At 38.0% G+C, this 10,716-nt stretch overlaps 2 protein-coding genes across 7 annotated transcripts in view; both read right to left on the bottom strand.

Annotated features, from left to right (window-relative positions):
• The window catches only part of LOC109538161 (synaptic vesicular amine transporter), a gene marked incomplete in the record, with an annotated part of 105,348 nt that overhangs the window by 37,326 nt on the left and 57,306 nt on the right, over positions 1 to 10,716 (bottom strand).
• Positions 1 to 10,716, bottom strand: part of LOC109538129 (tropomodulin) — a 40,187-nt gene that overhangs the window by 23,280 nt on the left and 6,191 nt on the right. The window contains exon 1 of one of the 6 annotated variants that reach the window (XM_019905219.2): positions 1,554 to 2,028. The exons of the other annotated variants lie outside the window; for them this stretch is intronic. Within the exon in view, the coding sequence (XP_019760778.1) occupies positions 1,554 to 1,619 (66 nt within the window). The 5' untranslated portion in view covers positions 1,620 to 2,028. Of the gene's footprint in view, positions 1 to 1,553; positions 2,029 to 10,716 lie in introns of those variants that run through there. 6 annotated transcript variants of the gene reach the window in all.

Genomic DNA, 10,716 nt, shown 5'->3' with positions numbered 1-10,716 from the left:
TAATTCGCTTCGAGTCCATTTTATACCAGTTTTGCTGAGCAGAGTGAACGTTTGGGCCCCCCATCAGCCCGGAGTTAAACCCGCCGGATTTTTCAGCAGAAGGAACCGTTTGCAAAACAGCGCAAAAATAATCTAGAAGTTGCGACTAAGGAAAGTGTACTTAATTTTCAGGTAACGACAGGTGCAGTATTCAAATGACACCTACAAGCGAGCATTAAAGAAAAAATTGAAATTCTAAGCGATTAACACAGGCAGTCTTTAATGTGTCTGGATTGTGTCACATTTATTTTGCCTTAATTATTTCATTTGGAGTTTGACCAGGCTGCAGCCGTAAGCGCAAAAATGTTGAAAAGTTCAAATGTTAATGGAAAACTGTGGATAATAAAGCAAAGAGAAGTCATGGTGTGACTGAATCAAGCTACTTTGGCACAAACTTGCAGTTAATTCGCTTCGAGTCCATTTTATACCAGTTTTGCTGAGCAGAGTGAACGTGTTGGCCCCCCATCAGCCCGGAGTTGAACCCGCCGGATTTTTCAGCAGAAGGAACCGTTTGCAAAACAGCGCAAAAATAATCTAGAAGTTGCGACTAAGGAAAGTTTACTTAATTTTCAGGTAACGACAGGTGTAGTATTCATACGACACCTACAAGCGAGCATTAAAGAAAAAATTTAAATTCTAAGCGATTAACACAGGTAGTCTTTAATGTGTCTGGATTGTGTCACGTTTATTTTGACTCAATTATTTTATTTGGAGTTTGACCAGGCTGCAGCCGTAAGCGCAAAAATGTTGAAAAGTTCAAATGTTAATGGAAAACTGTGGATAATAAAGCAAAGAGAAGTGATGGTGTGACTGAATCAAGCTACTTTGGCACAAACTTGCAGGTAATTCGCTTCGAGTCCATTTTATACCAGTTTTGCTGAGCAGAGTGAACGTTTGGGCCCCCCATCAGCCCGGAGTTAAACCCGCCGGATTTTTCAGCAGAAGGAACCGTTTGCAAAACAGCGCAAAAATAATCTAGATGTTGCGACTAAGGAAAGTTTACTTAATTTTCAGGTAACGACAGGTGTAGTATTCAGATGACACCTACAAGCGAGCATTAAAGAAAAAATTGAAATTCTAAGCGATTAACACAGGCAGTCTTTAATGTGTCTGGATTGTGTCACATTTATTTTGCCTTAATTATTTCATTTGGAGTTTGACCAGGCTGCAGCCGTAAGCGCAAAAATGTTGAAGAGTTCAAATGTTAATGGAAAACTGTGGATAATAAAGCAAAGAGAAGTCATGGTGTGACTGAATCAAGCTACTTTGGCACAAACTTGCAGTTAATTCGCTTCGAGTCCATTTTATACCAGTTTTGCTGAGCAGAGTGAACGTGTTGGCCCCCCATCAGCCCGGAGTTAAACCCGCCGGATTTTTCAGCAGAAGGAACCGTTTGCAACAGCGCAAAAATAATCTAGACGTTGCGACTAAGGACAGTTGAGTTGACAACCTCATTTTCAGTAGGACTTTGACGAAAATGCAAATTTAAATGCGTTTTCGAAATTGCAACCGACCTTTTTGACCTTTTTGGTCCGAGTGGTTGTAGTCTCCGTATCCTCCCATTCTTGAAAGTACTCCATCTTCCATATCACACGCAAAAACCCGCACTGTCACTCCCGCACCGTTTGCGACAGAAAAGGAACCACCGCGAAAGAAAAGTCGTTTCGTAGTCCGTCACGTAGTCACCGGAAAATGGGCCCTGGATTGCCTCGGAAGGGTTGGAAAATTGTCATTTGCCCATGACGCCCACGGAAAACGCGCATTAAATTCGAACGCTCGCGTCGCGACGCCTCGACTAAAGTAGCGTCCAGACTCCTTATTTCGGGAAACGGCCACAACACACTTTTAAGACACTCAATGCACGGGTCACGAGAGACTGAATCATTTTTGCCAATTTTGATACGCTTTGATTGGGCTTGGGCAAGAACTCCGGCCGGGAACAGGGATAATCCAGGAACACTCAGCGCCACGCTAAGTGCACTAATGCGCCCAAATCCCTATTAATCCTGTTCGTTTCAATTGCACAGTGCGTACATTGTTGCTTTATGGGCAGTTCGGATCGGGAATGGCGCCCAAACGTTCCAAAATAGCTGCGGAATTAGTTTTATGTTCTTTTATAAGAACTACAACCATTAGAAGTAACCGAAAACCATCACAAGTTGTGCACGCATTGTTTGGTCGGTTAATCCCAGACTTGCAGGGGTTATTTTTTCGTAATTTTGACCAATGGAGATCAAGTTTGACCCAGAGAGAGTCAAGCGCTTAGTCTTGAGGGATTTGCCCATGAGCAATGGTTTTGGGCCTTTTTACGACGTTTAACGACTCTTTAGATTTCTTATCGGTGTTTGTCTTGGGCATTTGCAAAGGATTTTCAATCCTTCTAGTAATCCGACTTGCTGGAAAGTATCAGTGTTCAATGCCCAATTGAAACAATCAAGTTGATACTTGCTCTAATTGGGAAGTTACCAGAGTTTAAAGAAAAGCGCGCCTCTGGCCAAAATCGCTCTATTTTAAACCAGCATTTAAAACTCTCGCAAAAATCAGAATTCTGTCTGCTTCAAATGACAACTTCAGCAGTATTAGCACCGTTAATGTACTAATGAATGTGCAAAACCCAATCAGCTTCTTGTCCTGGTTTAAAAATACGGAGTGTTAGAAGAAAAGCGCTTCATTGTGCAAAAACTTTCGTTTTTGAACCAACATTCAGTTCACTAGCAAAAATCGGCATTCTGCCTGATTTGCATGAAAACTTCTGTATAGTCAGCCTGAAGTATTAACTAAATATCAGGAAGATTTCAAGTTGCTGTCTGTTCTATTTTAGAATTTATAAATTTTTCAAAAAAACGCGTTTTTGTGCGTAAACTCCTATTTTACACCAACATTTAGCATTGTTGCAAAAAAAAACAGGATTTTGTCTAACTTTAATTAAAATTTTAGAATTTTTAACAGCAAGTGTGTTAAGATGTCGAAGATTTAAAGTTTGTATTTGTAAGCAAATTTTGAATGTAAGCGCGTAAGTGCGAGAAAACATAAAAAATTCAGAATTAAATTGAATTCTGATTTTCTCAATGGAAAAAAATGTGTCCCAGACTGTAAAAAAATTGCTAAAAAGTGTATTCCTATTTGCACTAGTTAAGAAGTTAGCTATTTTTTAACGATAAGAGATTTTCCGGCGATAACTAATGTTTAAACCGACCGAAAAACTCCAAATTACGGTGGATTTCAACAAAATTCTCGCAAGCACCAACATCAAGGATTTACTATAACATGCAAACATTTCAAGTTGCTACTTGCTCTGGTTTGGAAGTTACGAGTGTTTAATTAAAGTGCGCCTTCGGGCAAAATTCTTTGTTTTTAAACCAACATTGAAAACGTGAGCAAAAATCGGAATTTTGTCTGATTCATGTGAAAACTTCRGTAAAATCAGCTCCARTAAGCTACTATAGAATGKGACACCCTCAATCAGCTCCTTCTTCGGGATTAAAAATAAGGAGTGTTGGATGGTGTGGAAGAAAAGCACTTTATTGTGCAAAAACTATCGTTTTTGAACCAAAGTTCAGTTCACAAAAATCGGGACTCCGGCTGATTTGTATGAAAACTTTTATATTGTCAGCCTAAAGGCTTTAGTAAATATCAGGAAGATTTGAAGTTGCTACCTACTCCAGTTTGGTATTTATAAATTTTTCAAAAAAAAAACGCGGTTTTGTGCGTAAACTCTCATTTTTACACCAACATTTAGAATTGTCGCAAACATCCGGTTTCAGTCGCAGTCGAATGAAAATTTCAGTGTTTTCAACAGAAAATGTTTTAATTAGTTTGACAAAACCGCAAGCTGACACTTGATCTCGATTGAACGTTAGGAGTGTTTGAAAGAACACACATTTAACAAGAACATTTATTTTTGAGCCAACTATTAGAGCATTCGCAAAACTCAAGTTTTTGTCTGATTTGAATCAAAATCGTAGGATTTTCAACCTCAATTGTGTTCTACAGACGGAGAGTATTTCAAGTTGGTACTTGCAGCAATTTATAATTTAGTAAATTTTAAATGTAAGCGCGTAAGGGCGCTAAAACATTAAAAATTTTGAGAAATTCAGAATTTGGTCTGATTCAGAGGAGAGGTTCAACATTTTCAGCATGAAGTATGTTCCCTAGAAGGTAAAAAATCAAGTTCCTACTTGCAGTAGTTAGGAAGTTAACGATTTTTTAAGGGAAGTGCGCTTTTGTGCCATAACCGACATTCATTGGACAAATATTGAAGAAATTCCAGATTGTGGTGGATTTTAATAAAATCTTCGCTACTATCAACGTCAAGGATTTACTATAAAATTCAAAAAGTTCAAGTTGCCGTTTGTTCCAGTTTGGAATTTTCAAATTTAGGCGCGCAATTTTGCAAAAACCCCCGTTGTTAAACCGAGATGTAAAATCAAAATTCACTTTAATTTGAAAGGAAATTTTAATATATATTTTTGAGAAAGTGTCTTCTGTATACTGCGAAAAAATCAGCTGATTACTTGCTATATTTTAAAAGTTAAGTGTGTTCAAGGCAAAGCGCTCAACTGGTTTTTGAACGCGTTTTAGATGGAATCTTGAAAAATCATTTTTGGGCAGTAATCTTATTCTGAAAATCAGTGATTACATATTGGTAGCGCTAAAGGATCTGATGATTGAAACACTTCGGAAATATCACATTTTAACACGTGAAAAATGACACCGAAATTTGCCAGCCGCGATATATTATAGAATTAAAAGTATTTGATAAATACAACGCTTCACTATGTGAAACACTTTCAACAACTTTCTAACAACAAATTATCTAATTTCATTCTCACATTGGCGTCGTTTTAGGAACAATTTTCGCCGGAAAATCCCAAATTTTTCATTTTATCTTTGGCATTGCCTACTAACGAAAAACACCTGATTTATGGAAGCCTGCCTCAAAATAAATACTTTGGACTCATTACAAAATCCCGAACTGGCGATTCGATGCAAACCCTCAAACTCAACCGGCTAATTAAATAAATCCTATTTCAAAGATCGTAATTTTCGCGTGATTATCAACACTTGTAGCACATAAAGTGTCTTCTGTCGTTTTTTCGCGCAATATCCAAATCGCCAATTTTATTTGGCCAAGTCGGCTTTTGCAGATTAAATCTAATTTAATAAGGTATTTCTGGCAGCGGGATCCTTTAAAAATACATTCAACACCCGAGCAAAAGGCAAATGTCACATACATTTTACATTTGATCATTGCATGAATGATTCGTTTATAAGGCTCAGAGTGATGTTTGATTGCTTAAAACGCATTTTGTCTGGCTCGGCTCGAATAGCAACTGCTAAGGATGTGAATTTCGAGCTGTCTATGGTTCAAGCGAATGAAAATAAACGAAGTGAAAATCCCAAAATAACTAAGCTGCCAGTCGACATTGAATGATAAGTCTAAATTTACTCAAAAGTGTAGCAGTAGAAGTGCGCCGATGTTGAGGAACTCTGAGCGTTCTATTTTTAGGATGTGCATGCACTTAGATGCACCACGAATATTTCCATTCAACCTCACCTTTGAGCCATTTGGTTTTAATGAGAAAATTGGTGAGTTTGTCCAGTTCGATCCGGAAATTTTTACTGTTTTAAAGCGGAAAAGAAAAAATGCAAGTGTAAGTCGCCAGCCAGGATCCGATTGCCAAGCGCGCAAAATTGCGGAAATTTAGGGGGCTTAAATCCGAATAAATCAGCAAAATGGAACATTCAGCTTGTCTGGTTTGTTGAGTATTACCAGACTGGGAATAATAAATAATAAGGACGTTGAGTAATCTAGCGCCAGCTATTTATGACACTTTGTGTCGTCTCGCTAAATGAGGATTGAGGAACGTTTTCGCGCACAACTTAAACTCAAGCAGCTAATAATAATAGATGTGAAACTAGTGAGTTTTTCGGGCTTTCAGCCCGAAAGATTAGTGGAAAAGAATTCCTTCCCAACCTTTCCCCAGCACTGGTGGCTGGCCTCTTAGCAGTTCAAGCGGTTGGGCGAAAACTCTTTGTCGGGAGTTCATAGGAAAAAATAACGCCTTCCTGCATTTATCCCAGTTTTTCCGCTAAAAACATCAACTAGTTCACTTCAAATGTAATTAGTTCCGGTCGAAAAATTCAGCGATTTGTTTTAATTACCCATGGAGCGTAATTGTTGGATAACTGAAGAAAATTTATTGCATTATTATTGCAGCCAAACGAGCAGAAAATAGTTCAAATTGCCGCAATCGCTCGAGTTTCATTTCATTTATCAGCATTGTGATGCAGAATGAAGTACTAAGCTGCAATTAGTTCCGAATGAATTAGTTCGACTTTAATTGAAAATTACCCAACTTTCCTCCCTGTTTTAAGTGGAGGTTTAAATTTAGATAATTCAAATTAAGAGAAGGAAATTTACTTTAATTCGTATTTCTTCCATGAAGTGGTCGACTGCGACGGTTATAATGACGCACAAATGATATATTTCCAACAGCACATGTCGCATCCTACTAATTATAACCGGAATTATTTTTTAACTTTCGAAAATGTTTTTGGGCGGTTGTAGTAAATAATAAAATTTTAAATGTGTGGCGCAAATTGACTCGTCCCAGCTCCATGGCGCCTTAAAAAATCCGGTTTCCGGGGAAACGAGCCCGTAAAGCGGGAAGCAAATTGGGACAAGACCATTTCCACCATTCATCATCTGCTAAGCACAAAATGTTGTCTTTGAAGTATTTATTCAGATAATTCAAGTTACTCCTGTGACTTTGATTGGGTTGTAAAAATAGGCGCCGGTTGAAACTAAAACTTTGATTACAACATCACACAAAAATAACAATTGATGTTGGCAACATCCGGAAATCGATTATTGACTTCGAGGTTTGGCACAATGCTTGGCATTTAACTGCTCGCCTGTCCACACGACTCAATGTTCTTTGAAAGCGAAGTTATTGTTTCATCGAACTTGGTCGAGTTGAAAACAATCAGAATCGAAATCTATACGACACGAAAATCACCATGTACCCGAATCAATTGTTCACTTAAAGCGTGGGAATATTAAATAACCATCATATCCAGCCATATTATGAACAATTTTAGATTTTGATACAACCCAAATATCGCATGAGATTTGACGAAAACAAACGCATCTTGCACTAAAACCACACCGGTGGTGCAAATAGCTCAACCCAAACAGCATGTGGTTATCAAGACCCAATTGGTTTCCATGGCAACTCGCCGGTGTCTTTTGCGCCCACATAGATCAACGTTGGGCGAAGACTATTTGCACCACGATTTTACTGTTACATTTCGACACAGCGTAATTAACCGGTCATCACGCGAATAGAGCCGAAAGCGCTTAGATTAGTTGTTGAACACAAAAGTAATTTTTTTTCGGTAAAGAACTGTGTTATTTCCGAACAGGAGATGTATGTTCAAAACATTAAAATTGGCGAAAATATAATCGTAGACTTTTGTTTATTGGCCAACTGCCAGCGAACAATAACTAGAGCGAGAAGAGTTTATAGAATTACTACAAGTTATTGATTACGATCGATAACTATAAATAGTGCTGCAGGAAAAAATCGAGTAGCGATATTTAGAGCGGGTTGTTTCCAGTTCAATTATTTCAATTTTGCGACAAAATATGTGGTTTTGAGGGTAAATTTTGAAAAATTTGAGGGTTGATTTCAATTGGTCACAGTTCAAAGGATACACAGTTGCGAAATTTAACGCATTTGCATGGAAACAAACTTTTGCGTCAAAAATATACTGCTGTGATGTTAAAGCAGCCATCTACCTGCGAATGTCGAAACTTCTATTCGCATGGTGGCTGCGAAGCTTAATCTGGACCCAGGCGACTGTTTGTGTGGCAAAACATCTGAACTTATACAAAAAAATCTTATTTTCGTTGATGAATAGCGAAAGTTTTAGTCCGCTGCTTAAAACAGCTTGCGCTAGAGTGAACAATCAAAATAAACCAATGAATTTCAATAAACCACCAGGCCCTTTCGTTGAACCATGGTGCAAATAATACCGCCTTAAGTTTGCGCCATGTGCATTACGCACGCCTTTTCTTCTAGCCAATAGCAACGCGCAAACGGGCGCGTTTCCACGGAAACCGGCTTTGCCTGATGCGGCTAGAAGATTGGGAGAAGACAATTTGCACCATTGAACGTTGGTTTATCGTTTATCGTTGGTGACTTTGCAGGTTATATACATATTTGACGATTTCCGTAAAAAAAAGTGGAAAAACTTGTTGACTTATTATTGTATTTAGCAACAGTAGCAAAATGCAAACGAAAATTGTACGTTGAGCTCATCCGCCTTTGGCATGAAGGTCGCCACTTCAAAGATAAAGAAATAAATTCGCGTTTATTTTTAAACGGCCTGTGCTGTTTTCGCTTTGGACAGTTGGAAACAAATTAATGGGGTTTTATGCTTTTGATTTCTTGACTTCCGAATTTACGAGCACCAGTGGAAACATGCTGGATCATTGATGCTAATTTGTTAAAGGTGTTAATGCTGTAGCTTTAGATCTGTTAGTTGTACCCGCTTACCGGGGGGATTAGATTAGAGAGGCGTTTAATTTTGATGATGGGATTATTTAAGAGCTTTTTCAGTTTGAGCCGAATTTGCGAAATTGTCGGAAGTGGCCATAACACAAAGGGAAAACGCAAGAGAATATGATATTGTTGGCTAAAAATAGCCCAATCCGGGAAAAACACTGCTGTTCCTTTAATCGAACATCTATTTTCGATCAGGATCATTTTCCGCCTGTTTATTTTCAATTATTACGATGTGTAAAATCTATAAATTTGCTCTGACCGCTGAGACCTACTTGTAGCATTTTAATCATCTTGTTAGTGGGTTAAGGATTTCATCTGACCAAATTTAAAGGAACTTTTTGAGGTGACCTCGTTTCGATCCGCTTCCTGCTTATTTTCCAGGTGCAGCGAAAAAAGCGATTCGATTATTATTCGCTTATAGCGAACTCCCGATATAACGAACCAGTTTTAGTTCATTTTTCAAGTTCGTTATATCCGGGCTCAACTGTATGTGTATTTATAAGTTGGGCAATTTATAAAGTAATTTGTACTGGTTGCGAAATAAAGGATTATAAATAATAAAGGCATCAAACGAGATTTTGAAAGTGCATTGATGATATCATAAAACAAGGCTTGTTTACACGTACCGATGTACGCCTGCCATCGAAAACAACGAAAGCTCGGATACAATTATTTTCGAAAGGAAACGGACGAAAACATATTGCGTTCCAAGTTTAAATTTAAAAACAATTTATTAGCGTTTAATGTGGTTAACATTGCAAATGTGCAATTGCCAATTCGCAAGGTTGCGCAAATTCGCAAGTACAATCTGAAATAGCAATTGTCTAAATCTAAGCGCGATATGAACCATTTGGTTGAAGATTTGCAGCAGAACTTGTCGCTTTGTTAATGCCACCGGGGAATCGAAAACATTTAATCCCACTTAATTATTTAAGTGCAAGGTTGATAAATTGGGACAGAGTTCCCTTGGGATGCAGACCTCTAATTAAATTAAATATTTCGATTTAACGACCTTTGGATTGTGCAAAATTCGAGCTAAAAATAATAAGTTTCATCGTGACGCACTTGAATCAAGCAATTCCGCTGAATTTCATTGGGTTTTTCATCTAAAACTAGTCTATTGGGAATGTTTGCTTCGGTAATTTCCATTGTTGGAGTATTTCATACGAAAATTCATCGCACATTTCCGAAAGGTTTTTGTATTCGGATTTATTGTGTGCGTTTGATTTTGTTTCTCTTTGAACTTGCACTTGTTACACATTTCTAAGCCCTTTTAGTTAAACTTCGTTTGGGCAGCTTTATCACATTGTTTTGCTGTTTTGGTGTTTTTCTAGTCCAGCATCAACCAAACTTTTGAATCAGTTGGCGCGTTTAACTATTCCTAAGTCTGAGCCAAGTGGAGAGGCAGAATAAGTTTACTTGTGTTAAGCGTTAAGGATTCTTGATTCAATTGCGCTGTTAAAATGTTTAAAAATGTCTTCTTTAGCTCGAGAATGCATGGAGTGTGGCAAAGAGATTTCCACTTAAATGAGGCTAAACACAGCTCTGCTTATTGGTTTTAATCATGTGCATTTGCTGCCGAAGATGGCCTTCAGTTTATTCGTTTTAACCTCAACAGTTTAGGCGAAAACATTATTTTAAAGTCCTTCAAATCGGCCTTATAAAGACAGATGGAAAAAAATGTGTGCACAAAAACGATGCGATGCTACCCAAGCTCGCAAGCAATGTTTTTAAGCATTTTAAGCATGAGCAATAAGGAATTTTGTGCTGCGCGAACCTTACTTAAAAAGTTTTTTTGCAGAATGGCCCCCCGATAGTTTTCATGTCTTTCTTATCACCATTTCGAACACAACATTATTGTCTTTAGACTAACGTCTCATTTTGGGATTTTAGCATTTTGGTGAGCAAACGAGGACCTGAATTCCATTAAAAATCGGTGATAACAGCAATGTTGATTTCGCAATATTGAAGCGAAAAGTTAAAAATAATGGGAAAATATTTGGCAAAAGGCCGGGCAGACACCGACTGGACATAAATCCAATATTATGATACATTCAGCAGATATATTGAAATATTCCCTGCTAAGGTCAGTGTAGTGATCCGG

This window comes from Dendroctonus ponderosae, unplaced genomic scaffold (assembly GCF_020466585.1).
Source record: "Dendroctonus ponderosae isolate FM_Combo_2020 unplaced genomic scaffold, Dpon_F_20191213v2 Dpon_F_20191213_1, whole genome shotgun sequence".
Classification (NCBI taxonomy): Eukaryota; Metazoa; Arthropoda; class Insecta; order Coleoptera; family Curculionidae; genus Dendroctonus; species Dendroctonus ponderosae.
The sequence above is the reverse complement of the archived record's forward strand: the minus strand, read 5'-3'. Positions and strand labels throughout refer to the sequence as shown.